General features: G+C 39.8%; 1 protein-coding gene across 1 annotated transcript in view; it reads right to left on the reverse strand.

Annotated features, from left to right (window-relative positions):
- LOC122790858 overlaps nucleotides 1–21,916 on the reverse strand; it is a 1,163,840-nt gene that overhangs the window by 892,454 nt on the left and 249,470 nt on the right. Inside the window, exon 6 of the mRNA XM_044058512.1 lies at nucleotides 5,827–6,025. Within this exon, the coding sequence (XP_043914447.1) occupies nucleotides 5,827–6,025 (199 nt within the window). The remainder of the gene's footprint in view (nucleotides 1–5,826; nucleotides 6,026–21,916) is intronic.

Consider the following 21,916-nt stretch of genomic DNA (forward strand, 5'->3'; position numbering starts at 1 on the left):
CCCCCCTTTTTATATATATATATATATATATATATATATATATATATATATATAGATATATATATATACACACATATATATATATATATATATATATATATATATATATATATATATATATATACACACACACACATATACACACCTCTCTCTCTGCATGCAATAAATCCTGCATTTCCTTATTGTCAGGACATTCTGAACTTGCAAACACTTTGTTTTAACAAAGACATTAAATATTGCTGGTATTTCAGGATATGAAACTGGCAGTTCAAAGCCCTTACTACTAAAGTTGCAAAAGTGTAAACTTTTTCCCCCCGTCTAGCCAGTGCTCTGAAATCCCTGTCAGAGGGGACTGGGTTTTTTGCAGTGGAAGCCTTCACCCCTTTGGGACCCTGAGAAATAGTTTCGGAGTCAGCAGCAGGGTTTTTAAAGAAATTTGAGAGTCTGGGACCCTATAGTACCCATCTGGCTTGACTCGTGCTGGGGGTAGAGAATCAGGAGACAAATTAGATTCAGAAAAGAAATCAATAACAATATCTAACAGGGGGAATAGCAAGAGGCCTGTGCTGAGGTAATAAATGAAAATCTGAGCCTTTTCTTTGATTCTGAATAATCCTGGCTTTCCCAATGGAAATGCTCCCTCATGGTGTGCAAGGTTTCCCCACAAGAGTAATCCTCGGGAGGAGAGGCTGAAGGGATGGACTTCAGCATCAGAATCCTCATAGGGAGGAAGAGAGGATTCCCTGATCTGAAAAGGGATCAGAGGAAATAGAAACCTGGTCAGAGGATTCATAGTCTGTATCCTGCCTAGGCCGTTTATCAGGAGGGGGATGGGAACCCCTGATCAAAGTAAGTCTTCGGCCATTTTGAGCATCTGTTTCTTCGGCATGGATGACTGTCCACGAGAATGCTGTACTTGTTTCTTGGTCTGTAATGATGTTTTAGACTTTGCTTTAGCTGCTGTAGCTGTTGTAGTTGACTTGATAGTAAGCTGTGTAGATCTTTAAACACCCTCAGAAGCCAATGCCTGCTCAGCGGCTCCAGACCCATCTGAGGGAATAGTTGACATTGGCCCAATACCTTGGGTTTCCAGAGGCCTAGATGTCTCCACATGGGAGTCGGAGGTGGCCTGTGGCTCTGAGGCAGCGGGAGTCAGGGGCTGCGAAAGCACCTCACTGAGTACCAGCGAACCGGTGACTGGCCTGGAAGAGGCTTAGTCTGTTTTGGGTCTCTGATGCCTGTCCTTTTCCTTGTCTTTGCGCTTTTTATGAATTCCGGTCTGTTCCGTCTGCATTATGCAATTAAACCTACAGCCAAAATAATGCAACGCAAAATCAAACAGACGCTTAGTAGTGGTAAACTACTACTATCCCACACTATAGCCAAACTATGGAACTATCTCCCCACACCACTACGTAATATACCCAACCACCACAACAATTTCAAATCCATGCTTCTCTCCCATCTCTCCTCCAAATGAGAATGTCCTTCACATGCTCCCACCTAAAACTCGCACACTACTAACTCCACACCTAAATCATAATTTCTTTGCCAACTTTAACTTAATTCGGAGATCTTGCTCAGAACACCTTTTCATAAATCTTTTGCATGCATGCTTCTGGCCTACCTTACTCATATTCTCAAACTTTGTTTTTCTTATCCATTGTACCCATAATATTGTTTTCCTCTAATATTGTTAATTTGTCTCTATTCGTATGTATTTGTAAGTCTCTTTGGGGCTTTTCCCCTCGGGTCTCCACTGAAAAAGGGTAATTTTTACCCAGCTGGACCAACCCGGTTAACAAATGCAAATAAATAAATAAATAAAATGTTTGTTGAATCTAGCACAAAACAGACTAGTGACGTTGTGGTCAGGGCCTAGGCAAGGAATACAGTAAGTGTGAAAATCCTTGAGGTATTTGCTTCCACAAGAAATACAACTGTTAACTTTTACTGACATCAGTCTGGAGCAAGAAAAAGTTTCTCCAACGGGGTACTTAGCTTTACTGAAGACTTTGGTTCTGAAAATCGATTTTGAAAATCTCAGGAGTCGGCCGACGGGACTTGCGAACTGCTTTTGCTTCGGGCGCCGCGCGGCAAGAAAGACTGAAGAAAATGGCGTCGGTTGCATCTTGTATACCCCTGGAGCACTGACGTCAGGGAAGAAGCGACAACAGACACCGAACCAAGACTTTGGAACTCCGTCTGACTGCGGGTCGCCTGCCAGCAGGATAACCCAAGTGTAATGACTGCAACAGTGAAACACGATGAACATCCAGCTTCCCTGTTACCTTGTCCATTTCACACTTTTGCCAACACCTCCATAAAATTCCCTTTTGCCACGAAAATTTTGCTGCATATACCCTTTCATTGCCAGCTTTTGGAAGTCGTGGATATTCCCCTTCACTCCCATACTCCGTTGAAGTGGCTGCTAATGTGTAAACGGCTTGACGTTACCCGGCTTCCTGTTCCCCTTCAAATCGTACTTGCTAATATTTCTCACTGATTGGATGACAGGACAAATGCTCGATTCCGTTCATATTCCCTCAAGTCTCTAGTGATTTTGCATATTTTTTTTTCTTTACCAATTCCCATTCATATGCAGCCAATTTCTCATTAATGCCCCTGAGAAACTGTTCCAGCAATTTACCAGTCTTTGGCAAAATATCCCTGCTCACCACTTTGGTTTCCTCATCTTTTCACCATGTCTTTCTCAACTAAAATATGTATCCATTCAGTGCTCCACTTATGTGCTGACGCAATCCAATGAGCATGAAATTGCTTGTCCTCTGGTGTGCTGAGATCAAAAGTAGCCCATGGGGTTAAGAGGACGCAGACCCCTAGGTGCAATATTGAGTTCCAAATACCCTTTCAAGCTCTGCAAATTAAAAAATAGTGATGTGTCTTTAAAGATTAATTTCTCCGTTCTGTCAAGGCGTGTATAAACCTCCAGACCTAGAGGCATATCCAAGCTTTTATCTACAGACGCAAAAGAGTTAGTATAAATTTCTCCTTTCCTCCTCCCATTTGTTAAAAACACCTGGAGCCACATCATAACGGATAGACTTATTCACATTCACAGTTGCCTGTTAGACCAGCAGATCTCACAGCTTCTCCAAAAAACTTTCAATGGATCTCTGAGATGCATCCATTCCAGTTTCTCTGAACATATGCAGCAAAGTGGAAAGTGAATCACTGACCATTCCTACCTTGTAGGAAATCACAAAACCAAAGCACCACCAATGAACCACCAAAAATGTAAAGGTCAGTGATAAAAAAAACTAATAAATACAAAACAATAAAACAGGTTATGTTTCTTACTGCCTCGGCTTAAAAGCCTTTACGGAGTACAGCTTCCATTGTTCAAACATCTTATATACATATGCCATAAACTCATCAATAAAACAATTAAACTGCTTTAACAAGAAATTTCCCACTACATAAAACATTTCCAGTTACATTCCCTGTTGAGTTATACAGGGAAAAGAGCATTACATTTCAAAATAAAAATAGATTCTTTTTTATGCAACTTATTTTTTTATATCCTGGGGAGATGAATATTCTTTCTGTACCTGATCTAAAATAGTCGCCTGAAGCCCTGAAGAGTCCCCAACATGAAACTGCTGAAAATGTATAGCTACTGGATTAACTTCAGTAGCTTTCCCAATATCCCCAACGTGCTCCTTAAGCCTGGCAGAGAAACTTCTTACTTTCTCCTATGTAAAATTTTCCACATGTGCATTTAAGCTCGTATCACACCCCCTCCCCCGTCTCACAATTAAATGGTCTCTGTTCCTGAAATCTAATATCTTTAATGTCAAAAACGTTTCACCACAAATTTACATGCTGTGCATCTACGACAGGGAAAGGTACCCTTTTTTGCCACCTCACTATTTCTTATATTAGGCATACGACCATGTAACAAAAAATCTTGGATACTCTTTCCTCTCATAAAAGAAATTAACTTTCTATAAAGAAAATGAAGACTAGTATCCCTCTAAGATATCCTAAAAATACTTAACCAAGCTAAGTTTTTCAGAAAACGTGTACTTAGTAACTATATATATATATATATATATATATATATATATATATATATATATATATATATATATATATATACACATACACATTCTAATGTTGCATATCTACTAATAACACCATTGTTTTCTCTTCCTGATAAAAAAGTGGGGATATCTTTTGTAGTCACTTTCCTAACTCCTTCCCAAATTACTTCACCTGTATACCCTCTATTGTGAAACATTTTAATAGTTCTATCCCATCTCCAATTGACATTCCTTTCTATCACTACACTCTAGATACTCTTAAAAGTTCCCCGAAACTTATGGATTCTGAAGTATGGGGAGAGTGGCAACTCTCTCCATGCAAAATGTAGTCCTGATGTTGAAACTTTCTATATAATCTTGTTTTAATATTGCCATCCTTTATACCTTCCACTGTTGTATCTAAATAATTTACCTTTTTTTCTTTTTGTAAACCATCAAAACAAATTCCAAATCTGTTTTTAAGCAGTTCAAATCCTATCACCTTTCCAAAACTTCCTCTACAAATAAAAAAAATCAAATCAATAAACCCAAAATATTTGACATTTGATAAAAATTCTTATAAAAACATACATTTTAAAACAAACCCATAAACAAATTGGCGTACATGGGGGCAAAAGCTGCCCCCCCCCACAGCTGTTGCTTGCAATTGTTTATACAGTTCCCCATTAAACTCAAAACATATTACTCAAACAAAATAAAACCACCTCTAAAATAGTACTAGGACCATCACCTAAAAAAAATATAACCGTGCCTCTAATCCAAAATGGTGTTGTATACTACTATACAAGCTGACCACATCTACCACTACAAAATACATGCCGCCTACACATCTTATTTCCCTCACTTTATTAATAAAATCAAACATCCCTAATACAGTAAGGCAACTTGAAAGAAATTGTGAGTTAAATAATTACAGACCGATACTATGGGGTGACCTGGTGGGTCATATAGGCTGTAGTGCATTTTTGGAACAAAGAAAAAATAAGCAATAGATCATTTCTTAACACATGTGTATTGTACATCTTCATATGAGAAGTACTTTAGTCTCAAACCTTTATAAAAAAAGTTCCTTGTACTCCTCTATTGCTTAAGCTGAGGCACTACAAGGCCTAACCTGTTTTATTATTTTTTTTTATCTATTGAAGTGTTTTTTTTTTTTTTTGTTATTTTTTTTTTATCACTGGCCCTTCCATTTTTTGGTGGTTCATAAGTCTTTAATGTGATCTACTATTGTAAATTCATTTGCTTTTCTCTGTGGATGTTTTACTACAAAAATAATCTAGTATGTCGTCGTATTACATTTTACCAGAAAGTACACCTACATTTTTTCTAAATGATCTAAACTACTTTATTGTTAACAATTTTTGGAGGGGAAGGAGGGTGTTTTCTATTTCAACCTGACTGAGCCTGAAATTGGTTAATACTGATCAGTGCACATCTGCGATTCAAACATGCCTTTTTGTTCCAATTGAATGGATTAACTCATTCAGGTAAACATATTAGAAAAATACTATTCTTCAGGGGGTTTCTTCACTGGCTTTTTTTTTTTTTTTTTTTTTGGACATCTGTAATTTTAGCCAAGTGACTATGATTGGACAAATTACTTCCCACACAGATTATGAAACTACTAGATACCCAACCCCCCCTTTCATAGTATTATGAAGCTATCATGTTGCAAACCTGTCTACTGCATGTCCTAAGCAGCCCACAACTGTCAAAAAAAATATGTACTTAAATTTTGTTTAAAAAAAAACCTTACTTCATCACTGGATTTGTCCAGAGTTGAGGAATGCTGGTTTTCCAATTTATCAGACGACACGTCACTTTGTTTCTGCATACAGCTCATGAGGGATGGGTCATCAAGGGCTATTCTGGCTGCATCACCCTGTGCTTCTTTCTTATTGCCACCTCTGCCTTGAGGAAACTGTTTCCCATTAATCACTGCTCTATAGAAAAACCTAAATTAAGACAAAAATTAAGTAAACTCATGACAACACCACATTCAGTACATAGTGCACAATAAACAGTTTTAACACTTTGAGCATCTTTCAAGTATCTGATCGATAATACTCAAATGCATGCCATAAAATGAAGCAGAACACTATTAGCCTTGGAAAAGATTTAAGGAAAAGGATGGAATACAAAACATCCAAGAAGAGGATCGCCAGTGTGAAGCCTGAGCTTCTGTTAAAACATTAGTACTAAGAGACTGGAAAAGGGGAGGCCTTTCAGTCTCTGTAGCAACCCTGAAGATGTCCATTCAAGAACTGAGCAACAGTCACAGCCCAATTGGATGCGTTAACATACTAAGGGAATAGGTCAGGTAAGGCTGTATCTTGACATTTTAGACTCCAAGATAACTTTACAGAGATTAACCTGACTTGATAGTAGCACTTGGCTCAACCACTTCTACTTAAGGAAAAAAAGAATATTCAACTATATACAAAACATAATACTCAATTGATAAAGAAACTCAACAGCAAAATAACTGACTTAGCCTCTTCATGCCATACTAGAACCTCAATTACACAGCAAGATGCAGCTTTCCCCCTTAAACTCTACAGCAGAAAAATGGAATCAACTGAAATAAAAAGCTGGAAAACAAAGTGCTCAGGACACAAACATCAAAAACCATTAAAGATGTCTATCAAAATGCAGCAATACTAAAAATGTGACTCCCAGACAGGACCCCGAAAGTCCAGCTTGGTGAGATCACCTCCACTAACAGACCAGTCACCAGCAGGGTACCCTCAAGGCTCAATGCAGAGACTGCACCTATTTTGCAACTATTAGAGGCAAAGACTAATGTCAAGGTTCTTTAGCTGATCAAGTTCACAGATGATTGCAAATTGGGAGCTATCACAGATTTCCCCAATGACACAAACATCTTGCAAGAGGTCCAACACAGACAAATGACTGTTGCCAAAGTCATGCATTAAAATACAGTGTTAAGAAATGCATTACAGTGCCTTTTGGGAAAGCTGCCACCCAAGCTAATTGCTCCATCGATAAAAACACCCATAAGAGTTGACCAGTAGCCAGGGATAGGGGAACATATGTAGACAGTAACTTGGCCTTTGACAGACATGTTGCTGAAGTAAGAAAATCATTCTATATCACACCCAGCTTATAGGCAAAGGCAGGGCATTCAGATCAAAGGAAGTCATAGTGCCACTATTTGGTCCTTATCTGACCCATCAACAAGTATAATTTTCACTTTGACCTGACCAGACATATGCAATACCTGGAACGCCCAACAAAGGTTCCTTACCAGGAGAACCAAGAAAATAAACAAACGCATAGTTGAATATGGATAGCCTTAATGCCCTTTCTCTACACACTGTCTTCTAAACATTAGAGAGGCAATCTATGCCAGACATACAAGGCATCCTCAGATCCACCTCTGACATCTTAAACATCCATAAAATGAACAGCGTCAGAACCACTAGATCTAAGGATTTATTTTATTTATTTAACATTTGTTTACTAGGATAGTCCAACTTGGACAAAGCCCATTTTCAGCTTAGGCCTGGGTAGAAACGCTTCCAATTTTTGTCCTTTAAATTTTGCTTGTGACATACACAAGACACATTAGCAAGACCGGTGTCTCTCAGAGGATCCCCATTGCTCAGGAACAGGCTCACCATCCATGTAAAGCACAGTCCATCCATAACCCTATTTAAGCAAAACCTTGACCACTGGATGGATGTAAACCCCAAACTAACATACCCCACAACATAGCCTCTAAAGACTACCTAACCAGCATACCCCGTTCCAAACATCCATGATACAGAGAGAAACTGGGATGAATAGTACAGCCAAGCTTATAAAGACCCTGGCGATTGTTATCCTAGTATTTATCTATGATCCTCTAACCAATGTTCTATTACGATCTCAAATATCTATTACACACGATGTGGGGATGATGGGAGTGTCTATCCTATGGGAAGCAACAGCGTAAGGGCATCCAATATTACAGTCCTTCAGAGAAGCAACAAAATAGATACTATGGTGGGCATTTCACCACAGAATCATATAAACTATGGCATTCATCTAAGGTACGCAGGACTGTGCGTTCATAAGTGGAAAGGTATAGTGGCCGCTGTGATGATTCAGGTCACACAACCATTGCCCAGAGGAGAAATTGAAGCCTTCAATATGTACCCTTACTGCTAGAATGGTGGCCAGGGGAAATCTACCCCTGTAGCCAGCTGGACAACATTGCTCCCCCCCATGCTGGGGACACCCCATATGGGGGCAGGCTCAATTCAACTGCAGGGACTTCATGACCAGCAGGTATAGAAAAAAAGAAGAGACAAAAAAAAACAGTCACTAGACAATTCAACTTTTTATTCTTCACTACATTTTTATACCGCTCCTGATGAACCCATCCTCCAATAACCAACACCTAAATCCTTTTCCACCACTGCTAGTACACCCTTTACTCCCTTCCCAATATTGTACACACAATACTATATACCAGTAGCAAGACCTTACATCTACAATTGTTATTTTTAGGACCACAAGCCATTTCTTTAACTCATTTCAGGCCAACCCCCCATTACCATAATTCCAAGCTTAGTATAGTCACGAAATAAAAGTTAACCCTGCCCTTTACACCTAATATGGTAACTGAAAAATGCAAATGAAACAGGGCAGGGCCCAAAACTGAGCCATGTCAATCTCCACTCATCATTCTTAACTCTTTAGAAGAGCCCACCCCACCAACCTTTGACATCCCATCAAGTTTCTTTTTTCCTACAGTCTGTGGATCAGAAAGAAAAGCTCTGTTGAAACTGTGGCCATCTCCATCAACTAACACTAAACAGTGTCAGTCAATTATGACAAAGATCCCTCTGTACGAATCCATTACCACCCTGCAACCCTACTCAGCAAGACTTAAAAGAGCACAACAAACATAGCTCAGAATGCACAACTCAATTACATGTATGCTTGTACCACATACTTAAGACCGATGTAGAAGCTAACATTGTTTAAAAGAAAAACATACAGGGTAGGGTTGAAAGTCATTACTACACCTCCATATCTTCTTACATTACGAGTCTCATTAGAGGACATTGTCTCAGAAAACAACTATCGGCAACAGATAATGAAGCACTGTCTAGCTCTTTCTCTGGGAGGCTGCAATCTCAAACAACTGCAAAAATATGAAAAGTATATGATCTACAATAAAACGGCTCCCAATATGGAGCAGTGCAACAACCCAAGAGAAGTTACTACCTCAAGCTGCAAAACGTGAGCAACTCTGATACAGGCATTTTTTTTTTTTTTTTAAAGAAACCTCTATTAGATCACTTATGACATAAGCAATCATACATTTCTATAATTAAAAACAAACAATACTGACTATCTTAGTTGCAAGCACTTTACAATCACAAACCACACTGACAATTTTAGTTGCAAACATTATACATCGCTTATAATCTACCTAATCATTGTCAGTCAAACATTACATAGCTCATTCCAGTCCTTCCTTCTCTTAAAGGGACAATCCCAGTGTTTAAAATTCGGGTCGAAACTATAGTTCACTAAATTAACGCCCATTTTACCACGTCACTCCCATTCCCACCCACAGGTCATTTTTCTATTAAACATCCTGTATACCTTGGATTTCAATCTGATTTTGGCTCCCAGTGTCAACTACAGTTAGGTTTTAAGTTCCTACCTTGACTTGCTCATTCTAAGTTACTGTAATTTTTTTTTTTTTTTTTTTTTTTTTTTTTTTTAAGTCAAGTAATTTTTTTTATATTTGCTGATATACTTCCTCTATCCGCATAAACGGTCACTCGTTTTACACTTTTGATAACACAAAAAATTGCCGTTTACGAGCGATCAGTCTCTGCAGTTCCCTCTTGCAGTTTGGTTTCAGTACACATCCTTGTTGTTCCAGCAACTTTCTAATTTTGTAAAGTCAGTATTTTATATCTGTACCTATTTGTTTTGTTAGCCTAGCTGTTTTGTTCCCTCCGTGGTTTTAGGTTTTGTCTTTGATTTCTTCCTCTAAGAGGCTGAGACCTATATCAGCAGCAGATGGGCTGCCGAATTGGTGCACCAGTAGAAAAGATTTTAAATGCCTTGCTGGTATTGGCAGAGAAAAAATTTCTGCTTTTTTAAAGGGGAATAAGTACAGACTGCCCCTATTTTTGTTCCCTACGTTATTTAGGTTATGTCCGGATTTCTTGCTGTAAGCGGCTGAGCGGTTTATCAGCAGCCAAAGGGCTGCCTTATGTTTAGTCCGGATTTCTAGCTCTATGATGTGTGAGGCTGACAGGTATATCAGCAGCCAAAGGGCTGCTGAATCAGTACAAAGGCAGTAAGAGTGGAAAGCAAATGGGCAGAGAGTTCTTGCAGTTTACCAACAGCTCCTTATAATAAAAGTTTACATTTTAGAACGATCTTTCTTTGTGGTTCATTTCTATAGTAACCACAAAGAACGATAGTTTTAAAAAGCAAACTTTTACTGTCAGTATCAGTTGGTAAGCACTTCCAAGCAAAATATCACTACCTGTTCCAGGTCTTTACTTCTTCCTTCCAAGTAATTTTTTTTTATATTTGCTGATATATTTCCTCTATCCACAGAACGGTCGCTCGTTTTACACTTTTGATAACACCAAAAAATGCCGTTTACAAGCTATCAGTCTCTGCAGTTCCCTCTTGCAGTTTGGTTTCAGTACACATCCTTGTTCCAGCAACGTTCGAATTTTGTAAAGTCAGTATTTTATATCTGTACCTATTTGTTTTGTTAGCCTAGCTGTTTTGTTCCCTCCGTGGTTTTAGGTTTTGTCTGGATTTCTTCCTCTAAGAGGCTGAGACCTATATCAGCAGCAGATGGGCTGCCAAATCAGTGCACCAGTAAAAAGGATTTGAAATCATCCCGATGTCTTGCTGGTATTGGCAGAGAACAACTTTCTGCTTTTTTTTAAAGGGGAGTAAGTACAGACTACCCCTTATTTTTGTTCCCTATGTTATTTAGGTTATGTCCGGATTTCTTGCTGTAAGCGGCTGAGCTATCAGCAGCCAAAGGGCTGCTGAATCAGTATACCAGCAGTAAGAGGTGAAAGCAAATGGGCAGAGAGTTCTTGCAGTTTACCAACAGCTCCTTATAATAAAAGTTTACATTTTAGAACAATCGTTCTTTGTGGTTCATTTCTATAGTAACCGAAAAGAATGAAAGTTTTAAAAAGCAAACTTTTACTGTCAGAACCAGTTGGTAAGCACTTCCAAGCAAAACACTCTACCTGTTCCTGGTCTTTACTTCTGACTTCTTTTAGGCTATGTTCATCTTTCTTGCTCTAACAGGATGAGTGTGTTCTGGCTCAGAGTCCCTAACTCATACCACTCAATTGCACAGATTTTTGCAGAATATCCAAATTTTTGCCTCATAATTTTGGCCTGTTTTTCATAAAGTCATGGTTTCCTTTTAAAATGGGGGCAAAGCACTAATGGCTAAAGTTAGAAAATAATGACAGACATTTGAGTTTCAGACTTAATACCCCACAGAAAATTAATGTCAATACAAAACATGTTATTTTATCACCTTTTTAGGTTTGTAAGAGCAATATTAAACAACTGCTCTATTTGTGGGTCTTTGTCCAACTTTTATTTATGGCTTTGTCCAGATTTCTTGCTAAGAGGTTGAGAGGTATGTTACTAACTGTTCCTTTTATTAAAACTTTTATATCTGATCACTCATTGTGGTTTATTTCTATACTAAAAAGTTTTATTGTAAGGAGCAGTTGGTAGAGTACCTCTCAACTGTACATATTTTTGCATAATGCCCACATTTTTGCCTCATCTTTTTGGTCCATTTTTCATAAAATTGTGGCTTTCTGGTAAATTATTGGCAAATAATTGAAGAAAGAATTTAGAAAATAAGTACAATAAGTACAGGCATTTGAGTTTTAGACATGACCTTCAGGAAATTTATGCGAATGCAAAATCTGTTATTCCATCAACTTTCTATGTTTGTAGGAGCAATATTTACAAATTCTCACTATTTGGGGGACTTTGTCCCACTTTTATTTAGTCTCATAGAAGGTTATTAGGCTAATTGCCCTGGGGTCCTTATAAGCCTGGCCAAGAGTTTACCCTCAAAAGAAACCTCAATCAGCAGCTGTCACCCTGTCAATGACGGACACAGGTAGAATGCCTGGGACAAAGTTGCGGTTTCCCATCCAATCAAGGTTACACTTGAAGAGGGTCAGTGAGGTACTCTGACGTGTATGGGAAGTCTATTCCAGAGATAGGGCAGCCCCTGGAAGACAAACTGTCTCTCCAGCAGGTTTAGTTGATACCACATATTAGATTCAGGCCTTTTGAGTGGGTAATGCATGAGGAGTTAGACTTACGGATATGGAGCTTTTGTAGTATGGCAGGGTTCAAGACTGCCTTCTAGGCGATGCACAGATCACCTCTGAGCAACCTATACGATACAGAGTAGAGTGATAGTGATTTCAGCTTGTCCACACAGGACAGGTGTTGGGAGGCCATGGATTCTCTTTGTGAGGTATTTCTAAGGCCTTTCCAGTTGGTGCAGATGAGAGGTACATACCAAGTGGGCTATTATACTCTATTAATGGTCTAAGGCGGGACGAGTATTGAGAGGCAATAACCTTTTTTTCTGGATGCAATCCCTTTAGTTATGAGATGAACCAAGTAAAATGCTTTTCTGACCATTGCCGCTACATGATGGTCGAATGTCAGATTGTTACCAACATGAGTACCCAGGTCTCTCACCACAGGTTGTGTGCTTAGGGCTTTGCCTTTGATGTGGTAATTAGTAGGGGCCGTGATTTTGCCAAATGGTAAGATGAAGGCTTTTCTGACCACTGCCGCTACATGATGGTTGAATGTAAGATCATCAAGCTGAGTACACAGGTCTCTCACCACAGGTTGTGTGCTTAGGGGGTTTCCTTTGATGTTGTAATCAGTAGGGGCTGTTTTTTTGCAGAATGGTACAATGATGATACCCTTTTTTTTGCATTTAGCTTGAAGCCATGATTTTGGCATCAGTCATTAGTTGCTGTGAGACCCTCTTGCAGTATATTATCATTTTGTCTTTGCCTGGACCTCCAAGAAGTAGATGCCAAACGGTAGGGGTCCCAGGACAGATCCCTGGGGAACTCCACTAGTGACAGGTATGCTATCAGAGGGTGAGGCACCTATTTTGACCTTGAGGTTCCTGTTGGTCAGCCACTTGGCCACCCACCTGATGAGATAAGTATTTATGCCAAGTTGAGTTAGCTTTCCAATAAGGCTTGAGTGGGGGATTGTGCCAAAGGCCTTGGCCAAGTCAAGGTAAGCTGTATGTACTGACTTGCCTTCATCCAGGGCCTTAGTGACAGTCTCAAAGAAGTCAACCAGGTTCAACAGGCAAGTTCTGCTGCTGATGAATCTGAACTGGGTGGGGTCCACTGCTTGGAGATTGCCTATGTCCTCATGTATGAGATCCATAATATGCTTGATGGCTTTACAGATCAGACTTGTAAAATTAATGGGGTGTTAGTTTCCAGGGTCATTAATGGTACCACCTTTGTGCAAGGGGATGATGACAGATCTCCACTCAACTGGGATGAAGCCTGTACTTAGACCGTGGTTGAATAGGGTGTTCAGTGTTAAAGCCAGTTCTTGCTGGAGATGGTGCAGAATACAGCCTGGGATACTATCAGGTCCCATGGAAGCTGTGCTGCTTGCCTTGGATAGGGCCTTTAACACGATCTAAAGAGATGTGAGGTGTGGGACAAGTATTGGGGATGTCAAGAGGGCCTTCAGTGGACAGGAGGTGAATTCTGCACTGAACCTATCTGCTAGCAGGTTGGCTAAGTCAACAGGATCAGTGTAGGTGATACTGTTAAGTACTAATTCGGAACAAACCTGGGCTTTGCCGTGGAGGTTCCTGACGTAACTGAAGAAGGCTTTGTGGTTTCCCTTTGTTTTGGAGGCTAGTTTCCATTCATAATTGGCTTTGGAGGTTTTCATACTACATTGGCATACTGTTCGGCATAGTTGTCTGCATCTTCCGAGGAGGGGGCGGTGATGTGAAGCTACAGATACACTCCTTATGTCTTTGTTCAGATTTCTTGTTTTAAGAGGTTGAGTGTTACTGTCCATGTATCAGGGGAATACGTGGTACTTTGGTGACTCCAAATATATGGCACAGGACCACTTGTACCTGAAATTGGATGAGAATACTTTATAAGGGTTAAATAAGAGAGTACATTGCAATAAAAAGATTCAACTGGAATGCCTGTTTTTTGTGTACCTAGACAATATGCAGTATTTTTACAGTGTGCACTTGGGGTCTTAGTAATCTAGGTCATGCATTTACCAGTTACTTCCCATGCATTACATAATTAAAAAAAAAAAAATGAAGTGATACAAATTTTTTTCTCTACAACAGCAAATGTTAATTTGCTTTGTTTGGTCAACAGCCGTAAATCTAAGACAGCATCATGCTGAATTTGATTTTGAGTGGTATAGAGGTGTGCGAGTGGTAAATTTTTTTTTGTGGAATTGATCATAACCCATAAGCTTATATACAAACAGACATCACCTAAACCACCATGTACCCACCCAGTGGGTTGTATCATCAGACCAAATGCTGCTGTCAATGGGTAAACATAATAATTCTGCTGGTGTGCCCATACACTCTTAACTACATCACTAAAGTAATGAATTTCACTCCTTTCCCTATCAAAGGGTTGGTGTTCGGTATAATGGTCAACTGACATGAGGTAGAGGGGTTTTAGTCTCACCTTTGAAAGTGAAATTAGCTTAAAATGACCCTCCAGGGCAACTAGCCTTGTACTTAGCCATGATCCTAAGCACACATATTTACTGGGGCCAGTGTCATAATGGATAACACATCTAGCTGTAGATTACATGACTGTAGGTTCAGCTCCTGCCTGGCTCGGCTGACGAATCTTTTTTTGGGAGGAGGGGGCAGGGTTGGCATGAGGATTAATGTCTTTACCTCACAGGTACAAGGTTTGATTCCATCATCTAGTTATTGGCTATGTTTACAATAGTCTGCAGACTGACGGCTTAGTATTTACCCATGAGTATTTCCCCATGAACTCACGAGCCATGAGTCACTTCTAAGTAAACATTCTCTCCCTAGGTTTGTTCTTTTGCACACACCCCCCCCCCCCCACTTATTTTAGGCTATATTGTATCTGTTCGCAAAAATAACCTAACAATCCACCTAAGCTTAAAAAGTCAATATTTAAACAATGAAGCTGATTATCTTTAATTAGTGATTTGTCCTCCTATGGGAACATATTACTGCAAGTAATATGATTGCTGGATTCCCAGCCACCTATCTGATTCAATAATTCAAGGATGTCTCCAAAGGAGACATCTTCAGGGGGTGACCATTTTATTTATTTTATTTTACATTTGTTAAACAGGCTAGTCTAACTGGATATATTTCCTTTTTCAGTACAGGCCCCGAGAGAAAAGCTCCAAACATAGCACAAAATATCATATATGGATGTATAACAAATAAAGTAGGAGGAAATTAGAATACAAAAAAGGAGTCTAGAAAAAGTACTAATACTAAGAAGGATGAGTATATAGGATAATATAAGTCATCTTACAACATGATATATGAGGTGCTTTACAGTTCATTGATAGTTTAAATAAATACTGGAAGTTATATTAATCTTACTAATAACAGTTACTGCATACAGAGGGGAACGCAGAGTGAAATTTTGTATCCAGAGGCAGTGTGAAGATGGAAGTTGGGAAAGGTTGAAGATTAGTCAGGGTTACTGCAAGGACATAACCAGTGAGTTTTTAGGTGCTTTTTGAGCTTTTGCTTAAAGAGTGGCAGTGAAGGTAGTAGAGTTATATCTATTGGAAGAATGTTCCAGTTTTTTCAGCAGTATTGGAGAAAAGGGTGTCACCTGCCAAGTTATTGGACTTGTTTATGCTAGCAAGCAGTTTGCTAGAAGAGCGTAGGGAATTTAATTATAGGAGGTAGTGAGGTTAGAGAGTATAGGAGCATTTTTTGGTTGGTAAAAGATCTTATGGGCAATGGTAAGTTAGGAAAAATCAGAATGTTATGAAGTTCAAGCCAATCTAGCTGCTTTAGATTCTGACAGTGGTGAGTTCGGAATGCATTACCAGTGGCAAATCTGGCAATACTGTTGTAGGAGCTTGCTAGTTTAAGGGTTTTTTTTTTTTTATATTAGTGTAAATAGGTGAGGCGTAAAGAAGAGTTGAGATTAAATGATAGTGGGCAATAGTGGTTCTAGCTGTTGGGAATTAAGGGTTTGATTCTATAAAAGGAGCCCATTTTTCTGTTTACTGTTTGTATGGTCATTTATATGGCTATCGAAGTTAAGGTTATTGTCAATTGTGACTCCTTACAGTTTGGTGGTAGAGTCGGGCAAGATAGGAGTGTCATTGTTGGATTTGACTGAGAAGTCTATAGGAGAGGACCTACTGGCAGGTGTAAAGAGTAGGAGCTTAGTTTTTTTGGCATTCAAAAGGAAGCAGCGTTTCAAGAACCAAACTTCTACTGAGATGAATACTTTTTGAGTTAGTGAATGTAGTTCAGAAATTGAGTTGGCAGAACATATAAGCGTGGAATCATCGGCATATTGTATACAGGTGGCTTGAGGGATTGCTACATGAAGGTCATTGATGAATAATGAAAAAATAAGAGGTCCTAAAATGGGGCCCTGAGGGACTCCAAGGTTGACTGACAGGTGGGATGATAGTTTATTTTCCCAGAGAACTGCCTGTTGCCTATTGTTGAGGTAGGACTTAAACCATCACATAGCTAGGGTATCCAGAGAAAGAGATTCAAGAGTATTTATAAGCAGGTGGTGGTTTTCCATATCAAAAGCCTTTGAAAGGTCAATGAAGAGAGCAGAAGAGAGGATGTGGTTATTACGGTTCTTATTAATGGAGTTGGTGAAAGATAGGAGAGCGGTGGTAGTACTATGAAATGGCCTAAAGCCATGCTGGCAGCTAGCCAGTATGTTGTTTTTGGTTAAGTGGTCTAGTAGCTGGTGGTGAATGCATTTTTTTCCATGACTTTTGCTAAGGGTGATAGTAGAGCTATCGGCCTGTAGTTAGAGTAATCATTAGATTTACCACCTTTATGTAGGGGGATAATGTGGGAGATTTTCCATATGTCTGGGATGATTCCCTCATTAATGGTTCTGTTGATTAGGATGGATATAGGAAAGGCAATGACTTTGGCTGCTTTTTGCAAATATTTAGAAGGTAACTGGTCGGCTGAAGGAATACAAGGATTAAGTTTTAGTATGATTTTGTAGAGGAGTGGTTGAGATAGGTTGAAACTGGAATGTTGGTAAAGATCCAGGTAAAGAGGTTGGGAGCCTTGTGTTGTCAGTGGAAAGCTGACTGGCTAGGGATTGTATGGTCTCTGAAGTAGGTGTTGAAGTAGTTGGCTGTTTGATGTGGGGTATTATGATCAGCACCTTGAGGGGATGGTGTGCTAGAGTGGCCAGGGTGAAGGAGTCTATTTAAGCTAGTCCAAAATTTCTGTGGATTCTTTTGGTGAGTTTGCTGTAGTTTACAATAGTAGTTCTTTTTGTCAGTGAGTATAGTTTTTTTTGTTACATTTCTTAACTGTCTGAAAGTTTGTTTTTCAGGGGAAGTTCTGTTAGCTCTCCATTTAGCCCATGATTTGTTCCTAAGTAGAATTTTCTGTCTGGTTTCTTTTGAAAGCCAGGGGGCTGGTTTGGATTTCATTCTAATAGATCGTTTAGGTGCGTGCTTATTGAGGATTGCTAGAAATTTAGAGTTAAAATATTTAACAGCCTCATCAAGTGGGAGAATTTTGAGAGGTTTCCAGTCACAGGCATTGAGTTTGTTTTGTAATATTACAAGGTTAAAGTGTTTCTTGGTTCGTGAGATCCTATAAGTAGGGGTGTTAGAAATGTCATTCTTTTGTCTTATAATGTAAGTTAGGGTATGATCACTTAGATCTGGTAATGTTTCTACATTGTAAGTTTGTGGAAGTTTATTAAGTATCCAGTCCAAGGTGCTCTCTTTTTTGGTTGGTTTGTTTATTCTGGTTGAGATGATGGTTTGTATAAAGCCATAAAGATTAATATGCGAGGAAGGATTATTAGTATTGACAGTTTTCCAGTCCGTGTTAAAGTCACCTAGCATTATTGTTTCTTGTGGGTAAGTTGAGGACACCCAGCTAAGAATATATTCTATTATAATGCTGTTATTGCCAGGGGGGTAGGTAGATACAGATGACAAAGGGATTTGTTAGTGTTGATTGGAAGTCTGGAGATGAGGACTTCAGCCTTACTGTCCAAAGGTGAGTTATAAGTTATAGAGGAGATCTGTAGGCCATTTTTATATAGGAGTGCTACTCCACCACCCTTACATTTTAAGCGGTCTTGTCTCAATATGTTATAGCCTGTAGAGATAATTTCGTTATCCTTAGTTCCAGGTTTTAACCAAGTTTCTGTAAGGCAGAAGATGTCAAAGGAGTGAATATCAAGGAGGGCATGGAGATGGGCAACTCCGTTGTTAATACTGTGGATACTGAGACGTACTATTAGTAAAGAGTTGGAGAGTTTGGTCTGGGTTGGAAGGACTGAGGGTGTGGTGCAGTTAATATTTACTGTAGAGGCATTGGTTGGGCCAGGGTTAGGGTGGATGTGCCCATCCTGTAAGGTGGGGTTCTTTAGCTTAAAAACTGGGTTGTATGAATAACTAGTTTGAAGTTTCCCTTTTCTTACTAAGAGGTTATTGTACTTAATGTGTATGTGTCTATGGAATTGAGCTAGCAGATAACAGGGAGTGGAGATATTAATGTGAATATGGGAGTGGGAAATATCATGAATGGTTGTTTGTTTTGGAGAGTAGTTATGGTGGAAGTAATCAGAATTTTCAAAACAGGTTAGGAGATAGGCAGAGGTGAGGGCAGGTAAAACGTGGTTAAGAGTATTAAGTTGGTTAGGATAACTTTCATTGTAGTTTGCATTTTGTTATGAATACCTATAGAAATACAATGGAGGTAGACTGGGATAAGATAATAAAGAACTAGTAAGTGTGGGAGAGACTAAGGAGAGGGAGGAGTAGTGCTATAAGGTATTGAAAAGCACTTTAAGTAGAGATACCCAAGAGAGTTAGCAGACGAGGGTGTAGCTAAGTGGAGTAAGTGGTTGGAGCAATTGATTAGTTGGATGAGAGAGAGGGTGTGGTTTAGGAAGTATAAGTGTAGGACCAATGGGGGTGTGTGAGATTTAGGGGTAGGGTATGGGAGCAGAGTGGGCCCACAGAGTGAACGGAGCAGGTTCAGACAAGAAGACAGGTTTTTAGGGAAAATAATCAGTAATTTGGGAGGTAATTCCAAAGTAAGGTATCTCGGAGGTCAGACTAAAATAGCAGAGGGAAAGGAGAGCTAACCAAGGGTCGATTCAGAGGCAAAGAAATAGGTTCAGGAGTAACAGAGGTAAGAGGGAGACAAAATAAGGTTTAAAGGCTGAAATGTAGGGGCAAAGTAAGCGATGGGTAAACAGGTAGTATTTCTACACTCTAATGGTCATTCCGGGTAATGTAAGTAGAGTCTACCCAAAGGGGTTTTAGAGAGACTAGGGGATGGCAGAGGTGAGAAGAATAAAAAATATAATTTACAAGCAGGGAAGGAAGAGTTTTAGGAGAGAGGCTAAGGAGGGTATAGGGAATGTGACTATTAGAGACAATATGGGGGGGGGTGTTAACTCTGGCAGGCAGGATGTACTATAATAAGACTATGGCTGCTGACAGTCCTGCAGGGAGCACTCACTTAAACAAAATAAGACAGGAGTTTGTGCCTTCTCTCTCATCGAGGTCAGTATCAGAGGTGACAGACTCGTCAGCTGAGTCCAAACGCTTCCTCTTGCAAGTCCTCTTCCTAGGGACTTCCTTGATGGGATACTCCAGGGAGGTTTCAGAAGAGGCAGGGGTACAAGCTGTGTTATCCTGATGGCTAGGTTCTTTCTGTCCCTGTGGAAGAGGTGGCACAGAAGGAAGACACTACAGATGAACAAAAGGGATCTGTAGATCTTAAGAAGACCTCGTCCTAGAGGCTAGAGAAGCCATAGCCCTCAGAGCCCTGACAGCAGTCTGCTCCCTAACAGAACGGGCCTCCGGATCTGGCAAAGAAGCACTCAGAGCTGTGACCCCCTCAGATCCAGAGGACAATATCCGAAGATGAAGTCAGAGCTGAACTCATCTGAGCTGTAGCCCCGAGGATCAGGGACCAATCTGAAAGCCTCTGAGTTGATACACGATCCCCAGACCCGACTGGTGTGAAATGGCTCTGAGTCCTCCTGCTCCAACAGAGCAGAGGAACTCAAGGCAAACATCTGAGGGAGAAGTTCTCTGATCAGATGCTGGATGGATCTGGACATTCAAATCTCTCAACTCCAAAGCTTGGATGGAAGTTGGAGGAGGAACGGTAATCAGGGTAGGAGGCTTGGTTGGAGACTGCATTGTAATAACTGTAGAGGAAATAAGTATATAGCAGGACTACTATATCTTCAGAAGCCATGGGGTTCTAGATCCATTTTGATCCACTGACAGTCTGAACAAAAATTGTGAGTAAGGAAAGAAATGCAGTCTTACTTTTTATTTTGAGGAAGAAATAAGTTGTGTTTTAAAGTGACAAAATAACCGTTCCCAGCAAACAGAAGAGACAAATTGTTGGAGAAGAGGACACCTAATCCTTTATATGTGAATAGTGCCTCCATCCCTTCCCCTATCCCTCAAAAAGTCAACTTCTTGGCATCACTCTGGTATTAAATTGGGATGAAAGTGGAAATACAATGACAATCGTCATGTATGTCAAATCAATGTCCTACATATGCATGACATGCCTCCTCACCTCTACATCAAAAGACCGCTACTTTCTGTGTACCCCTCTGATGTTAGATTGGGATGACAGTGAAACAATAAATAAATGATGACCAATATATTTTAACATTTTTAATAATTGTTGTTAGACATACATACAAAGCATGCCTCCTTTCCCTGTCCCCAAAATAGGGTGCCTATATGTGTGTGTGATTTTGTGAGGAAAGGGGAAAAAAAATCACAGTAATGTTTTCTAACTTGTTGGTACTAGACAGCACACTACCCTAGACAAGGTAAAATAAACTTCAGTGTAGACTTCTGAGGTTTCTTGGTAATGAAAGTTAAAGAAATAATAACCACAATGTCCCCAGCCAAACTCCACAGTAGCTGTAGTCAATTTCTGTGCACACCTAAGCACATGGCTGGTTTTAGACTAGGTGGGGCATGGGGCAGTGGCTATGGATGGGTCCTCCCTACTAAGCCTGCATTAAAATCTCCTTATACAGCCAGTCTTCTAAAGCCCCAGAAGCTTTGAGGGCTTAGATGTAGTACAGTTTAAAGATAATTACTTGTTAATGGTAGTCTGTTTTTGCTGCTAGCCAGAGGAACTCTAGCGATATCAGCCTTCTGTGCATATATCTGAGTTGTGTTGTTACAAGTAAGAAGGGGAGGGGGCCTTTTAAGGGGTAGGGGTAAGGAGACAAGCTACATATCTATTTGTCTGGCAGAAGACATGTACGTGTTCCTCGATATTGTGTGACAAAAAATAGGGTCAGTGATATTTGTCCACGTTTTCACATACTGATGCTGCCCCTGACAAGCCACATCTATCACCAGACACACTGCTTATAATGAGATACAAGTCACCTACAGCATATGTTTGGATTGTGGATGAAATCAGAGAACCTGGATAAAACACAAACTGAGATAAGGAGGACATGCAGACTCCACTCAGGAGGTGCAGCTGCAAACTCAACCAGAGAATGAAGCATTGT

Source organism: Protopterus annectens, chromosome 1.part2 (genome assembly GCF_019279795.1).
Source record: "Protopterus annectens isolate FY-2018-M chromosome 1.part2, PAN1.0, whole genome shotgun sequence".
NCBI lineage: Eukaryota > Metazoa > Chordata > Ceratodontiformes > Protopteridae > Protopterus > Protopterus annectens.